This window comes from Pteropus vampyrus, unplaced genomic scaffold, assembly GCF_000151845.1.
Source record: "Pteropus vampyrus isolate Shadow unplaced genomic scaffold, Pvam_2.0 Scaffold566, whole genome shotgun sequence".
Lineage (NCBI taxonomy): Eukaryota > Metazoa > Chordata > Mammalia > Chiroptera > Pteropodidae > Pteropus > Pteropus vampyrus.
Genome location: NW_011889347.1, coordinates 1,028,147 through 1,045,886, shown reverse-complemented (window position 1 = coordinate 1,045,886; position 17,740 = coordinate 1,028,147). Strand labels below are relative to the sequence as shown.

The 17,740-nt window shown below is 34.6% G+C and overlaps 1 protein-coding gene across 5 annotated transcripts in view; it reads left to right on the top strand.

The window, feature by feature from the left end:
• The first annotated feature begins 5,011 nt into the window (after positions 1-5,011).
• The window catches only part of ZNF280C (zinc finger protein 280C), a 51,850-nt gene continuing 39,121 nt past the window's right edge, over positions 5,012-17,740 (top strand). The window contains exons 1-5 of one of the 5 annotated variants that reach the window (XM_011384229.2): positions 5,013-5,185; positions 5,988-6,069; positions 13,126-13,164; positions 13,283-13,329; positions 17,051-17,197. In XM_011384229.2, coding sequence (XP_011382531.1) covers positions 13,299-13,329; positions 17,051-17,197 — 178 coding nt within the window. In that variant the 5' untranslated portion in view covers positions 5,013-5,185; positions 5,988-6,069; positions 13,126-13,164; positions 13,283-13,298. Of the gene's footprint in view, positions 5,186-5,987; positions 6,070-13,125; positions 13,330-17,050; positions 17,198-17,740 lie in introns of all 5 variants that reach the window. The other 4 variants (XM_011384227.2, XM_011384231.2, XM_011384228.2 and 1 more) reach the window with 4 other exon arrangements.

Below are 17,740 nucleotides of genomic sequence, written 5' to 3'. Positions count from 1 at the left end.
AGCATCTAGCCTTAACTCCTCAAGTCTCTCTTCTGTTTTGCGTCCAGAGAGATTAAACTAAATCACAAATATGCACTTTATTCTTCCATCAAAATATTCAACTGCTCCTATGTCCATGAGCTTAAAGTCCAAGTTCCTGGGTGAAGTATTCAATGTCCCCAGTTGTCTGCTTACCTCCATCTACTTCTCCATTTCATTTCCCTCCACTGTCTTTCCCACAATGCTGCATGATTTCTTCTTCTTCTGCATATAGTTTGCTGCTTTGTGTCAGCACAGTTTTTGGAGAAGTAAATGTTAAGATTAGACATGAAAAATATTTATTTGGGAAACCACCTGTAAACGATAAAGGAGAGGGAGCAGAAAATAGGTGCGAAGAGCTTCGAAAACAGGATGCAGGTCTGACACTTGTGAAAGAAGAGATGAAAGAAGGATTGAGTAGGAAGAGCTTCATACTGCAATGCAGTTCTTAAAAAGTCTTGGATAAGGATAATAGGGAGTACCTAAGTAAAAGTTGCCCATTAGAAGACTATCACAACAGGCAAGAATTGTCTGGTTCTAGTAATTCTGCCATATCCAGTCATTCCCTGAGAGTCCCCCAGGGGAGAAGCATGACCCGGTGGGCACATTGCTATAGAGTCAAAGGTGCTGTAGCTGGAGACTATCAGTGATCAATGATCTCTGTGGCAGGTTCACTCATAGAGAGATCTGAGTGGGGTATTGTCACAGCTGCTACATGCTTCTACCCATATAGTATTTCACCATGTTGTTCTATCTACCATTCCCACTGTCGACCCCACTTTTGATTGGTCGACTCCCACCAGTAATTTAAGATCAGCCATCACCTTTTTCCCAAAGCCTTCCCTGACACACTCAGGCTGAATCAAGAGCACACATGAAGCATATCTCTATCATAGCAATTATATATATATAAACCGATTTCCTCCACTTGAATGAAAGCAACTTGAAGGCAAGGACTGGGTCCCATTTATCTCAATATTCCCAACACCTGACATTGTGCTCAGTAAGCATTTGCTGAATGAGTAAATGAATAAATAAATGAATGAATACGTAAACTCAATGTCCCCTACCCAATATCCAATATTTGCTTTAATTAAACTGGTCTCTTTATTGTCTCACGAAAGCATAATTCTCATTATGTCTCCTTACTTTCCTTTATGTCTCTGCTCTTACCTAAAATACCTCTTCTTTGTTTTATGTAGTTGTTTTCATTCTTCAAGACCCTGCTTAGTCTAAACTCAGCTTCAGACAAGCTTTCCATGTATACTTCCATCTGCTCTAATTTCCAGTTTCTATAAATTCTCACTGCACTTGACAGTCTAAACCACACAAAGCTAGTATACTTGATTATACATGTTCTTACATTACTCACTAATGATTTTGGGGGTTCTGAGCCTAGCTTGCCAGTTAGGTGTTAATGCCATAAGAAAAGAGTCTATGTTGTCTACTTTGTCCTCTCTCTAAATATAGCATAATGCAAAGTACTAATTACAAAAATTTAAACCTTTCAACTTTGAAGGGCTAAGTCAATCTCTGCATACAGTTACAAGAGTAGTGTGAAAACTCTCCTTTAATGGAAATTATATAAGTGAGTGAATCATCCTTGAGATTTATTCAAGAGCCTTCTACTTCTAAAGTGGTTTAATCAGAAATGTGAGGAATAGAGAAAGGCCTTAACTGGAATCTTAGAGACCCAGGTAACTAAACATGTTTCTTTTACCAAAATTTACGACAGGAATGACTTTTTCTTAGTGGGAGAGTCATTATACTTGTTATTTACTCTAATGCACTTATTCTACATGAAGGCAGCATTGCTTGATATACCCTGTTATTTGATATATCCCCAAGAATCTTTAATCCCAGTCTCTCATACTATCTACACATTTATTCATTTATCTATTCATTATACATACACACAAACACACACACACATGCATACACACACACACAGCACATCTAAAGAGATAGTATAATGGCTAAGATTCCAGATGCAAAACCAGAATTCCTAGGTTCAAATCCTGGCTTTATCACTTGTGTTGTGTGACTGCAAACAAAGTACTTACTGTCTCTGTGCCATCTGTAAATGAGGATGATAAAAATAGTACTTTCTTGATAGAATTGTATGAAATAACTAATATTTATAAAGTATTGAGAGCAGTGCTTGGTACGCAATAAGTGCTACATATATTTTAGCCACAATTGTAATTATTACTACATATCCAGTGTTTATACTACTACCTCTCCTAACATACAGTCCTAAGAACTTTGGTTACTCCATCCTATGTACTACTTGACATCTTCGTTTTTGATGGGATGAGAAACAGAACAGAAAAATTTTAATGCAGGACCATTGAATACAAATGGGAAGAGCACCAAACTGGAAATACGGAAACCTAAATTTTAGTACTTGCCTTGCCATTTTTCTCTTGTCCCTTGTGTGATATTGGACAACTCTTTTAACTATTGACTCATGTTTCAAATTATGTTGGTTAGCCTAATGCAATAGTTTTCATATGTTTATTATTTATTTTACATACTGACAAATGGATAAATATATATCCATGCAACGGAATATTTTTTGGCCACAAAAGGGAATGAAGTACAACATAGATGAACTGTGAAAATACTATGCAAAAAGAAAGAAGCCAGTTACAAAAGATGGCATATTATATAATTCCATTTATATGAAATGTTCAGAACAGGGAAATCTATAGAGACATAAAGTAGACTAGCGGTAGCCTAGGGCTGAGGGGTAAGCTTGTGGTGGGTGGGTAGGGCACGGTAATTAATGTGTATGAGGTTTTTTTGGGGGGGTGATGAAAATGTTCTAAAATTGACTGTGTTGGTGGTCACACATATCTGCGATTATAATAGAAACCATTGAACTGTACACTTTAAATGAGTGAATTGTATGGTATGTGAACTGTATCTCAATAAAACCATTTAAAAATTCTTGTACACCATCATTCATAGCTTCATTGTTTATAATAGCCAAAAAGTAGAAACAACCCATACTTCTATCACCTGAAGAATGGATAAACAAAAAGTGGTATATGTACATAATGGAATATTATGCAGCCATAAAAAGAAATGAAGTACTGATTAATACTATCAGATGGCTAAACTTACCTCTAAAACATTATGCTAAGTGAAAGAAGCCAGACATGAAATGTTAAATATTATATGCTCTCCCTTATGTGCAAACTCTAGAAACGGCAAATCTATAGAGAAACAAAGTTGATTAAAGGTTGCCAGGGAATATGGATAGGAGAGAATTGGGAGTATCTATTAACAAGTATAGGATTTCTTTGGCGGAGTGATGGAAATGTTCTGGAGTTAGATAGTTGTGATAGTTATACAATACTGTGAATATATTAGAAGCCATTGTATTAAACACTTTAAAATGGTCTTTTTAAAATCTATTTCAATTTTTTAAAAATTGCCCCCCAAAATGCTGTATAGGAGTAAATCCTGATTTAACAGCAGTCCTTAAAAAAAAGGAACACGTGACCAGTTGGTCAAAAAGACCAAACAAAACTGTGTTTTTTTTAGAAGCTTGTGAAAGAGTTTTAAGGATAAAGTTGTCAAAATCATCCAATTTCCCACGTGTGGATTCTATTATCACCAGGCATCTCTTTCATTATAGTTTGGTTTCTTGTGTATATTTCATTTTGAGAGAAAATTTGTTGACGAGAATTTTCTGGTCTTTTTGGCCATTATATTTTTCATGGAAAAAAAAAGAGAATAAATTGGATAGGAATTTTGGTTTGTTTTATAAATGTTATCTGGTCATCCCAGTGAGGCATATTTGACCCCCCCTCCTAATTTTAGCTCAGATGTGGAGGCTCTTCATACACTGAGAGAATCTGAGATAAATTTCATTTCTCAAGGGATCCCTGAAAAAGCAGGAGGTCCAAACAGGTCGGCTGATTTGAGAGAGGAAAAGGAAGTGCTTCCGGACTTTATAGTCTCTAGAGGGTGGGATGGGGTGAAGCTCTCCACCATGGGCTGCACATCTGCAAGTTTTAAATTTCTCACTGACAACAAAGAAGATAATGGGCTTTCTTATTAGCCTGTCCAGAAGTGGGGGTCAATCTACAAATACTCCAAGGTTTTGAAACTTTTAATTTTCCATATTTGTTATTTTCATTATTTGTTGTCTTTTCTTGTAAAGCTTATCTTCAGGGCCAGTGGCAAAGGGATGTATAGATGAGAAAGAAGAAATTAGCTCAAATAGAATTGGTAGGATTTAGTGACTAAACTTGAGTGCATGTTAAGCGACTATCAAGGCTAGGTTTTAAGTCTGGGTAGGGTAACTTTTGAGAGAATGACCACTATTGCTACAAACATTGTGAGGAAAGTTGGGAGAGGAAACTTTCTTTACCATTCAGAACATAGTATTTAGAAAATTTTTCTGCAAGTTGTGTCTTCGCAAATGTTTCTCCCGTAAATGTATTTTTTCCTTAACATTTTAATAGCATTATAGATATCTATATGACAGGAATAACATGCAAGAAAACTATACGTTTAAAAAAATTAGTAAAATTAACCAATAATTTAAATAACCTGACTTTTATTCCTTTTACTCATCTGATTTAGGTCTTCATTTCTCTGGTATATAATTTTTTTTTTCCCATTGATGCCTCCATGCCTTTCATACAGGGAGGTTGCATTATTCACGTTTCTATGTGCTCAGATACTTTGTGCAGCTCGGATTCCCGCATTGCAACTCGGGTTGGACAGCAGACTTGCAGAAGAGACCGGCATCAGCGCCAGGCCCTTGCCCTGGCTCAAGGCCCACGGCCCACGGCCCACGGCCCACGGCCCACCGCCCACCGCCCACCGCCCACCGCCAGAGAGCCGCTGCCTTCGAGAATGTGTAAGGCCATGCACATGTCTGCACCCGCCCTCCCTGGTCTGTTGGAAAAGAAACCCGGATGTGTGGGGGCGGAAAGGAGGGGGGAGGAGGAGCAGGAGCTGGCGTCTACCCATGAGGCAGCGCGCGTAATTATATCCTTCTACCCTGGTCTGAGGCGCACATTCCGCGCTGGGAGTCACCCGCGGTTGTTACTTTCTCTGTGGCCGCCGCCTGGTGTTTTCGTGCTCCTCCCTTCCCTCCTCTTTCTCCTCTTCGGAGTCCTAGTCAGGCCGACCTGTTCTGCTTGCGGTAAGTGTCCCTCGCTCCCGCCTGTGCCTCGTGGAGCACGCAGAATCCGTCCCGCGCAACCGTGACCACCTTGTTCTGAGGACGCCACGGCGGCCTGGCTGTGAGGAAGGCAGATTGAGGGTCTGGGTGCCAGTGTGGGTCGCCAGGATATCCCAGGGCGCGGTGGAGGGGACGGGAGCGGTGGTGCGGTGCCGGGTGGACCACCATTTTGCGCCAGCCTTGGCGGGGGAGGGATCTTGGGAAGGTAGCTGCTCGGCGGCAGGGTTTGGCGGGCTGTTCAGGCCGTGGTCGCGCGGGCCGCAGCCTCTCCCTCATCTCCCGGGGCCTGTGCATCTGTCTGTCCCCAGAGTGGTTTTGGCTTTTCTTTCCGGAGGCAACTGCCTTTTGTACATTTGATGCTGATGTTTGGCGAGACCCGCCCACCCCCAAGTCTCTAAAGTCATAGGAAAAGAGACCAGAGAGGATTCCGAACTTTGAGGCTTCAGAGGCCCTTGGGGTCCATCCGTTCTGTCCAGGTTCCCCCCCCCATCCCCACCCAAGTTACTGGTCTTGGAGTGCTCACACTCTTGTTCTTGCCAAAGAGACTTCCCTTCTCCGTCAAAGAAATCGTGCTCCATTTCGTTATTGTCTAGAGAAGAAAAGCCCTGAGGAGAAACGTGTAGTTAGATACACATTTTTTTTAACAGTGAGCTTTGCAGGTTTTACTTAATGGGGAAAAAAAAATCGTTATGAAGTTTTAGCCTTCTCTAGACACAGAAGGAGTTCCTCTTAACTTATCTCAAATTTTAATGCTTTTATTAAGGAAAAGAGAAGAAAATGTCAAGTGCACCATCTTCTGTAAGCATGAGAGATCTTCATCCAAGGGATTCTCTTTGTTTGCAAAGGTTATTTAGTTTTGTTTTTTTTTAAATATGTAAACTTAAATTTTGTCTTTTCTGTTTTCAGTTATGGATTGTGGGTTTTAATATCTGTTAGTGCCATTAAATGTAAAATTGAAACCAAGAAATCGAGTTTTAAACTACAAAAGTCAGCTTTTGTAAGATGTCTTGCTTTGAGGGTTACTAAACAAACTGAAACTGTTACCTTAAGAATAAACTTTACCGACCCTATGAAGGCACTAGTTTTGCTTATAAAATTAAGTTAGGGTTGTATGTCCTTGGTGTTTTGACATTGCCACAAATTCCACTATAATTGCATTTGTGTATTTGTATCTTGCATTTGTGTATTTCATTGATATCACCCATTTTGATGTGGGCTGTGGGGTGTTGATAAAACTGTTTCGAAGGTGAAGAAACAGCTTCAATGAGAAGATTTTGCTGAGGTCATAATGGCTAGGAATTGATAAAACCTTTTCTTAAACCTAAGACTTTTAACTTTTCACCCAATATTCAATTTACTGGATTGTGCTCCACTTCTTGTTAGAGTGAGGTGGTGAAGGAGAAACAAGGCTCAGCTAAATATATTTTTTAATTCTCCTTTATATTTTTAAGACTTCTTATCGTTTCAACTTTTTAGTATTTAAATAATATTGTTATTATTTCTAAGTATGTTGAAAAGTTGAAGAGCCCATTGAGAAAAGTTCTGGTGTTGAAGGGCTCCAAACTTCAGCTTCCCCGGTCAACCTATTTTCTTCAGTTAAGTTTTCAATCCAGTCCAATTTCTTCAACCCAGAGTTTTACTACTCAGCATTGGCTTTTTTAGTTTCGGAGATGAGTAAGGGGAAAGGGATTTGTAAATCTGTACCTCCTCTTTTCTCCCATTTGTTCTCTTTATTCAGGAGGACATTTAGAATCATACCAAAATATTTTTTGTTGCTGTTACTCTAACTGGGCAGGGAAAATACCTAAATGAATAACAATTTTTGTAAATAGAAAGGAATCCATAGTTTTAGTGACAAATAAGATTATACTGAAAACATATTTTGTTATTTCAAAAGTAACTTTTTAAAGATCGGAAATATTTGTGACCTATTCACTAATTAAATATATAACTGCATTTCTTTTTTTGTCTTCATGCATCAAGAGTGATTTTAAAATACTTGTTTTTCAATCAAGTTGTTTTAAATACCAACTTGGGAAGGCTTGGTTTACTCAGTAATTTGTATCAAAAATGTGTGTCTAGACTTTTTGATTAATTCTCTGAAAAGCAGTTTTCTTTTAAGTAGTGTCTTTATTAACCTTGAGCATGTCAGGAAAAATAGTCATAGCTTTGTGCCATCTGGGTCCAGTATGCTATTTTGATTTTTTTTAATATATATTTTAAGTAATTTTACAAATAACTTACAAAAGAATAAAGAAATAATGAAGCCAAATTTTTTAGATATTTATTAAGAATTTAGACATAGTGTACTTTGTATATACTTAGAAAAGCAAAAGATACATTTCAGAAACTGATAAAAGACTCCAGTTGTCTGTTATTAAGAAAGATATTAAAGGCATTGCAAAAGTATAAATTGGTGCTATTCATCTCATTAAATTTTTTGTTTTAGAAAAGTTATTTTTATTAAAACTATGAATATTATTGTACTTATTGCTTTAAATAAATGCAGATTTAATTTTTTAAGTTGTGATTTTTAATATGTTGTTTCAGTAGATACAATCCACATAAATGAAAAGCTCACTGTTGTCTTTAATAAGTTTTAAGAATGAAAAGAGGTCCTGAGACCAAAAAGTTTGAGAACTACTGATCTGCTGTACTTTATTTGTGACAATATTTTAACAGTTCTTTATATGAACTAGAATTTTGTTTCATTTTTAGTGCAAAGTACTGTACAATAATTTTTTATATGCTTTACTTTCTCAGTGCTCCAAGGAAGATATTACTGTTTTTATTTTCCAGATAGAAAAACTAAGCTCAAAGAGTTTGATTAAACATTATATGCATTTGGCAGCAAGAAAGTGGGAGACTCCAAATTACCACTCATTTATTCAGCCCTTATGACCGGTGTTCCCATCATTGTACTCCACGTTTTTTCTTGACATTTTCCCTAGTGGATAAAATTTACCCCTGTAAGGTGTGAATTAATAAATAATACATATTTCCTGAGATTACCTTAAGAATTAGTAATTATAAGATATTTTATGAAACTTATACAAGATAGTATATAGTTTGGCTTTGAAAGGCCAATTATACATTAGTCTTTTTGCCAGGTTCTTATACATATGGATTACAATAAAAACATATTCTTATAGATAAAAACTTTAGCCTAAATGTGATATAAAAATTAGTTCACAGAGAGTAAGGTTTACTATAGTTCCCCATCCTAAACAGTAGCATAAAAAAAGTTTTAAAATATAGGCAATCTTTGCAAAATATTATGCTAATGAATTTTAAATCTTAGTGTTAACTAGCTATTTTCTATAAATAGATAAAGTATGAAAGTCAATAGAGACCAAAGTGAAAAACCTAAATAAAATTAGGGGGAAAATAATAAAATTATTAAAGAAATATCTTCTCAAAATGTACTTGGACTTCGTGTGTTCAGGCTTTCATGAAATAAATAATCCCCACATAATAAAAACTTCCGGGCAAAAAAAAAAAAAAAGGCGGTTAGCCTATGTTTTACTTCTAAATTATATGTGATTTGTTCCCAAAACCTGGTTTGAGAGTTTGAATTATTTAGGTGCCAGTAAAATTGTCTAAGGAACCAAGGTATAATCCAGTGTTTCTGGGATTTGAGTACTGTACCAGTTAATTTCTGTTATAAGATAAACATTTTCACAGATACTCTTCTACTTAAAATGTTTAAACTATTCTTAGAGCACTTACATACCATAAAACAAAATAATCAAATAAAACTACAAAATCAATGCCATTTGAATCAACTTTAATATGTCAAATAATATATTTTGATGAAACAAAGTCACTGCCTATTTTTATTGAGTTTTTATACCTATAATTCATATCTATGTAAATAATAGCAAGTTTTTTCTATTTAGACCTTTTCAATATCTTCATTTCTATAGCTAACTATATTGTCATTTGCCCTTCATTTAGTGCAAATCCATTATTTAGATATTCTCTCCCTCTGATCTTTTATTACTAGCCAACAGCTGTAAAAGTTATAATACTTGATGACAATGCAGTAGTAAGTACACAAAAAACATAAGTTTTAATACAATCCAGCAGCTCCACTTCTGGGTGTTTTATCAGAAGAAAACAGAAACACTAACTTGAAAAGATATCTGCACCCTCACGTTTATTGCAGCATTATTTACAATAACCAAGACATGGGGGAAAAAACTAAGTGTCCGTGGAGGTATGAATGTTAGAGATGTGGTGTATGTACATGCAATGGAACATTAACAAGTCATTTAAAAAAAAGGAAATCGTGCCATTTGCAACAACATGGATGGACCTTGAAGGCATTATGCTAAGTGAAATGTCATACAGAGAAAGACAAATACTGTTTGATCTCACTTATATATGGAATCTAAAAAAAAAAAAAAAAAAAAACTCATAGATACAGAGAACAACTTGATGGTTGCCAGAGGGTGGGCAAATTGGATAAAGGTGATCAAAAGGTACAAACTTCCAGTTATAAAATAAATAAGTCCTGGGGATGTAATATACAACATGTTGACTATAGCTAATAAGACTATTGAATATTTGAAAGTTACTAAGAGACTAGATCTTAAAATTCTTCTCATAAGAAAAAAAATGTAACTGTATGGTGATAGGTATTAAGTAGACTTACTGTGGTGATGATTTCACAATATACGTATTCTGAATCGCTATATTGTATACCTGAAACTGATTTAATGTTATATGTTAATTATATCTCAATTTTAAAAACCACAAGTACTGAAATTATATGACAGCTTAGTTATAAAGTGGTAATCCAGATGATCTCCAGAGCTTGCTGATGTTAATTTTTTAGATAGATAGCAAAATAATATATTGTTTTAGAGCTCTCTTGCACCTGGAATGTATCTATTTTCCCCAGAGGTTTGTTAGTTTGAAAAATATTCGGATGGTAATTCATTAGTAAGTGTATTGTTGCTCTTCAATACAAGTACCAGAAACCTAGCTCAAAGTAGATCAAACCAGAAATGAACAATTTTTCCCTGTCTTATCTGAACAGTCTTAGTAGTTAATTTGCTTCAAGCATGGCTAGCTTCAGGTGTTTAAATGGTATCATCGGAACCTAAATGGCTCCCTTCCACCCTTCTCCACCCTTCTCTACCCAAGTCATAGCATGCGCCCCCCCCCCCCCCCCCCCCCCCCCCCCCTCTCTCTCTCCCTCCCCCTTCCCCTACTTCCTCCCTCCCTCCCTCCCTCCCTCTCCTATCTTTCTTACTGATTTATAGAAAATTTTTCCTTTAGGGGTTTTTGTTCTTTCTTAGGCAATCTTTCTCCACATGCTAACTCACCCATGCCCAGCTTTATATCCTACCAGCTTATTGTTTTCTTAATAGCTTTATTGAGATATAATTCATATAACATACAATTCACCCATTCATAGTGTACAATTCAATGGTTTTAGTATAGTCACAGTGTTGTACAACCATTACCAATCAATTTTAGGGTATTTTCATCACCCCCACCTCCCCCCCAAAAAAATTCCATACCCATTTGGAGTCATTCCCCATTTCCCTCCCAGCCCTAAGCAACTACTATTTTACTTTCTGTCTTTATGGATTTACTATTTCTGGACATTTCATATAAATGAAATCATACAATACATGATCTTTTTGACTGGCTTCTTTCACTTAATGTTCTCAAGATCCATCTATATGGTAGTATGTATCAGTACTTCATTCCTTTTTATGACTATTATTCAATTTTATAGGTATATCATATTGTTTATCCATTTATCAACCGAGCATTTGGGTTTCTACTTTTTTGGCTTTATCAATAATTCTACTATAAACATCTGTGTACAAGTTTTCATGTGAACTTGTTTTCAATTCTCTTGCTATTGCTGAGTCATAAGATAACCTTATGCTTAACTTTGTGAGGAACTGCCAAAGTGTGTTCCTCAGTGTCTGCATCATTTCATAGTCCCACTAGCAATGTATGAGGGTTCCCATTTCTCCATATCCTTGCCGACACCTGTTATTATCTGTCTTTTTTATTATAGCCATTCCAGTGAGTGTGAAATAGTATCCATTTTTTAAAATGTTTTTTTTTGTGGTAAAATACACATAATATATACAATTTATGATTTGAACTATTTTAATCAGTTTTTTAATTATATAGAATGAACTCTCAAAAGAATGTTCAATTTTAAATATACAAAATCTGAAAACAAAAAGTATCTAAATAATTTTAATTATTTATCCAAGCAGTCTCTAAAAAATAATGGGTGTGTCCCAAGAGGTGTTTGTAAGTTAGTTACTTGGAAATCACTTTTCCCCCATAGGAACAGTGTATTAAACATGGGCATAATATCTCTACCTGAGTTAATAGATGAAGTGGAGAGTTCTTTACTCTTCTACCTATTTCAGTGCCAACTCTGAGTTACAGAACCTAGAGACCCTCTGGAGTTGCTATTATAGAAGCTCCAAGATTCTCATTGTGTGTTTTGCTGGATATTCCATTTCTCTGACAGATTACTCAAACTCCCATAGAATTCCTTGCCATGACACCAAAACTCTGAAGTGATAATTTGAGAGTTTTTTGTGGTGATAGTTTTGGAGGGCTCAACTACCTTATTGGATAGCACAGTTTTAGACTAAAGTGATTCCAAATGGAATCTGAGGGTTTCTTACTCTTTAGAGTGTTTGCGAATGTACTAATTGAGGCTCTTTGGTGGCTGCTATGGGACCAAAAGCCATCTCTGTAGTCATAGGCAGTAGATAGAACTTGCTTATATATGCTATTAGTACATTTAGTACTAATTTTAGGGTGTTCCAATTGATATTTTATATGCTCATTTAATAAAAGTGTTCTGTATGAATCTCATAGTTTTGACTCTTAAAAATATTATATATTCTTAGCAGCAGTAGGTTCTTAAGGCTGAGCAAGAATTATCATGTAATTTATCAACTTGACATGCATTACCTTAATTCTAGTTGTGGGACAAGTGATAACTATTCAAATAATTGAGTAAAGAGATTTGAATAGTCAAACCTCAGAACTAGGGAAATTTACTTAAGTATTGAATTCACTAGAGATTCTCGTAATAGTAATTCAAGCATTTATAGCAATAACTTTTTCTGGAGTTAGTTTTTTCTCCCTTTGGTCTGATTATGTCTAAATAATTGGGAATTGAAAAAAACAGGGAAGCTTACTTTTTCAGTCTAAGGATAAAGACAAATGTTGAAGACTCAATTATCTGTTTATCCTAATACTTTAGATTTCTGATGTCTACTTTTTTAATATTTTTGTTAATGTAACAGGTTTTTTTTTAAGCCCAAAGGTCCATAGACATATAAAATTGTAAACTTCTGAGGGCAAAAACTATGATTTATTCATCTTATTTTTTCTCTAGAACTGAGCACATTACCTTGAGCACAAAAAGCAATGAGTTACTCTATGATGAAATTTATCCAACTAATTTTCAGTTCCTTAGTGTTGATAAGAAACAAAAAATATATAAACTAAAATTTTCTTTGCATGTGTTTTCTCATAATAATTACATTTATTTCTGCTGCAAAGAATAAGTAAGTTACAGGTTAATGTCACTTAGCATTTCAAAATTCACATTTACTGAAACATATCTTATAGGATGATTACTTATTTTTACAAAAGGATGCCTTTAAAAGATTGTAATTTAATAGATCAGATTTCTTCAAGTAACAAATTCTTAATACTTCAGCATTTTATTTAACAAATTTGCATTCATTCAGTAATGAACCAATTTGGGGAATTAAGTAGCATGTGTATATCAAACATCAAATTGAAAAGGTAAGCTTTTTTTATAGGCGAAAAATATTAAATGTGTGTACATTTAATTTAACAAACCTATCCTAATAATAGGTATTTTTATTTTATAGGGCAGAAAACTAAGACCTAACCTTGTCTGGAGTCACATGGTGAGTTTGCTGGACATTAAAATCAGAACCAAAGATTTCTGAATCCTAAGTTGCATGTTTCAAGATTTGGTGTTAAAGTGACTCATAAAGCTGATTGATGTCATATGTTGGTGCTTAGGTGACTCTGCAACTTGATGGATGACAACAAACCTTTTCAACCAAAAAGTAAGTATTGATTCTGCAAGCGATACTCATATATTTGGCTTTTGTACTTAGAACCTTGCTTCATAAGAAAAGATGAGTCAGTAGAGGTGGGCACATTTAAAAAGAAACACATTCATTAAAGTAATACATGCTCACACTAAAAAAGAATAGTATACAATAAAAGTGTTAGTAAAGGAGGAATGAAATGTTTCTTCCTCATCTCCAAAAGTAATTACTGTTATCAGTTTGGTATACATAACCACAAACTTTTTTATGTATAGACAAAAAAATAAATATTTCTAAATGAAATACTGTATCTGCTATTATGTGCTTTTAAGTAATCTTTACTCAATAATCTATCTTGAAATATATTGACAGTTGGCAGTACCTAGTTAAAAGAACAAGGACGACCTATGTGTCAATATGGTATCAAGACCATGGTATTATTAGTAGACATGATCTCCCTTATTTTTTAAAACTTGGCATTGCCTGACTGCCCATATATCATCATATATGAAGTGCCTACTGCATATCCAGTAGACTGCTGTGTATAATGGGAAATACGAAGGAAGAAGAAAATATGTTCTTTACTCTTACGGAGCTTACTATAGAGTCAAACATATATAGTTAAGACACATTAATAGAGAGCAATTTGAGATCATAAATAGTAAATCTTGAATTGCATGACATAGACTTTCAGTGTAGTAAGAGGTGGAAGAAAAACAAGGTCTAATGGTGTATTGAGTAAGTTATAATCCAATCAAGAGTTGGGAAGGGGCAGGGAATTGATATATTTTTTTTTAATATCTGCTTGAAGTTAGGTATTTTACATTTCATTTTCCTGAATTTACCTTACCACTTTGATTAGGTAGATATTATACCCTTATTAGAAAGGAACAGATTCGAGTAATCTCCGGAGTTACATGATTAGAAATGGTGCAGTGAAGATTTGAACTGTTCAATTCGATGTCAAGTTCATGCTCTTTCTACTATACTTGAATAATATAGACAGTATAAGGAGGAAGGATATTTTAGATGGAAAAAGCAGTACAAAGAGCTTCAAGAGACACAGGATTGTTTTTTCAAGTACTCAGAATATGCAAATGCTAAACTATGAAATGCTTTTTAATTTTACTTAGAGCATTGTGTGTGTATAACTTTTAAAATTAATTTATTTTAATTAGTTTCCAGTATACAGTACATTGGTTAGACATTTATATAGTTTATGAAATGAACCCCCTAATTGCTCCTTCTCTCCTCTGGTTTTCCACCTAGCCAATATATTAATGCTAACTGCATTCCCTATGCTATGCTCCCTATCCCCGTGACCATCTATCAACTGCTAATTTGTACTCCTTTAATCCTTCACCCCATTCTCCCAGTCCCCCCAACACCCCTCCCCTCTGTACAAATTGTCCACTATATTTGTATGTTTTTGATTAGTTTCTTAGATTCTGCATATAAATGAAATCATATGGTATTTATCTTTCTCTGACTTATTTCACTCAGCATAATATCCTCTATCTAGGTCCATTCATGTTGTTGCAAATGGTAGGATTTCATTTTTTTAATGGCTGAGTAATATTCCATTGTATATATAAACCACAACTTCTTTATCTAATTGTTGATGGACATTTAGGTTGCTTCCATATCTTGGCTATCATAAATTGTGCTGCCATGAACATAGGGGTTCATAGATCTTTACAAATTATTGTTTGAGTTTTCTTTGGACAAATACCCAGAAGTGCAATTGCTAGGTCAAAAGGTGTATCCATTTTTAATTTTTTGAGAAACCTCAAAACTGTTTTCCATAGTGGCTGCACCAGTTTGCATTCTCACCAACAGTGTATGGGAGTTCCCTTTTCTCCGATCCTCGCCAACACTTGTTATTCTTTGATTTATTGATGATAGCCATTCTGACAAGTGTGAGGCGATATCTTATTGTAGTAATATGTTATTGATACATTTACTTTTTTCTATTTTTAAAGATATTCAGCAACTTAAAATTTTCATTTTTTAAAATTTCCTAAATTTTATTAAAATCTATAGTCAAGTTACCTCACACCTTTCTGTACCTCTTAACTCGATTTTCTACATGGTAAAACTTGTCAGGTAATCTAACAATTTTAATTGTGTATGAGTGTGTGTGTGTGTGTGTGTGTGTGTGTGTTTTCTCCTGGAGACATTCCTCCTGGGAATAATGTTCTCCTGCTCTATTCTGCCTGGTTGCTCTCTAAACCTATTGAACAGCTATTGTACTGGGACTTTCCTTTGTCTTTGTATTGTATAAAATGTCAGATTTTCTGCATACTATGTCTTCCTCATTTTTCTTTGTGTCTCATATTTTAGTGGATTTTTTTCTAAGATAGAAAGGGTGAATGGGAGGTAATTTTTGTGTCTTTATTCTCAATGAAAGAATATGTACTTCATGCTTGATGAAAATCTTCACTGAGTTTAGAATTCTAAATTGAAAATTGTTACTAAGACTTTGAAAGAAATATTTTCTTCTCTCTCTCTCTCTCTCTCTCTCTCTCCCCGCCCCACCCCCCTCTCCCTCTCTTTCTCTCTTTCAGATTTTACTATATTCCCTTATCTCCAGCATTCTGAAATTTCACAGTATGTCCCTCTACTGTAGTTTTTTTTCTTCATTATGCTAAGTGCTGGTGGGCCCTTTCAATTTGGAGATTTGTGTCTTTTAAAACTGGGAATTTTTTTTTCCTTTGATTAGATTCCCTCTTTTTATTTATTCTTTTTCTGGAACTTACTAAAGGTGAATTGTACCTTTGAAATTGATTTTCTAACAATCTTGTATTCTCTATGTATATTTTTGTCTTTTAGTTCCACTTATGAAACATTTGCTCAACTTTGGCAATTGATTTTACTAAATTTTGATTATCTTGTTTATAATCTTTTTTTTCTGAATGTTACTTTTTATAATATTCTTGTTTTCTCTCTCTAAAAATGCTAATTATGTTATCTCTAGCATTTTTCTCCTGCCTTCTATATTATCTCTGTTTTCTCTAAGATCTTTTAATCTGTTTTATTGTTTTGGTCTTTCATATTGGAGGTTTTAGTCATATTTATGGTACTCATTGGTTGTCCATCAATATTTAAGAATGAGGCACTAAAAGGATTACTAGGAGCTCTGTGTGCTTGGTCAGCACTTGCAGGCTGGTGGTATTCACAGTATGTTCTTTACTTAGTTTTTTCAGGCGAGGAATGTCTAATCTGCTCTGAGATGGAATAAGCCTCACTTAATTCCTCTCTTTCCATTGTAGCACCTCACCTCTGTTTTGCTCTGCCTGGTATCCCTCAATCTGTTCAAGTTTTTCTATTATATCTCCCATCTGTTGCCTCTTATTCTTAGTTTAGCCCCCTTTTATTAATACAGAAGTTTGTAGGTGGAGGGGGTTCAGATAATAGTCTGGTACAGTTATTTTCATAGATATAATCATTGTCTAGTCATAAAACTGAAACTCAGTTTGATTGGATCTGATTGTTACTAAAATTTATTGGCCACTATAAATGACTATTGTCATCCATTATCTAGCTAGCTAGCTTAATTTTACTAGTTTTGATGTTAGAGATTGAATTTTGAGTTTCTTAATTTTGCTACCATGTACTGACTACAAATATCAATTCAGTCAATTGATATTAGAATTATTAAAGTACATGTTAAATATTATACTGTTTTTAAAAAATACTTAAAAATAAAATTTGTTTCTCTCCTTTTGAAAATTAGATAATTCAAAAATGGCAGAACTCTTTATGGAATGTGAAGAAGAAGAACTGGAACCATGGCAGAAGAAAGTAGAAGAAATTCAGGATGAAGAAGATGATGAGCTGATCTTTGTCGGAGAGATATCAAGTTCAAAACCAGCCATTTCAAGTAAGCATTTACTTTCAGTGAAGTAAAGTTTTATAAGATGTTCTTCCTAATACAAATGTTTGTGGGTTGTCTCATATGTCACTGTTACTCTGTAAAGCCTAGTTCTTGCTTCTCTTGACTCTAAACTTCTGATAGCACTCTATTCAGTTTTATCAGAAATAGAATAATGTATTTTAATTCCCATGATTTCTTGTGGCAAATTGAAAGGTGCTAAGTGGAGTGCCACTTCAATTATAAAATGAACAAGGCATGTTATCATGTTTGTTAATAGTGGAAAAGAATATTATATTCTATTAATTATTGTTTCCTAGTCACTATGATTATTTTTATACTGAAATATTACCATATTTCAAAATTATTATTCAAATCATCTTATTGAAAGTATGACAGTTCAAGTTGGATTTATATCAATTGTAGATAACTGTTAACAGTACTTAACTAGAATAATGTGTATTAGTTTTAAGTGATTCTATCAAAAAGAAAGTCGACCCTAGTGAAATCTCTAAATTAACTCAGAATTTAAATGATCTCATTAATGTTTTA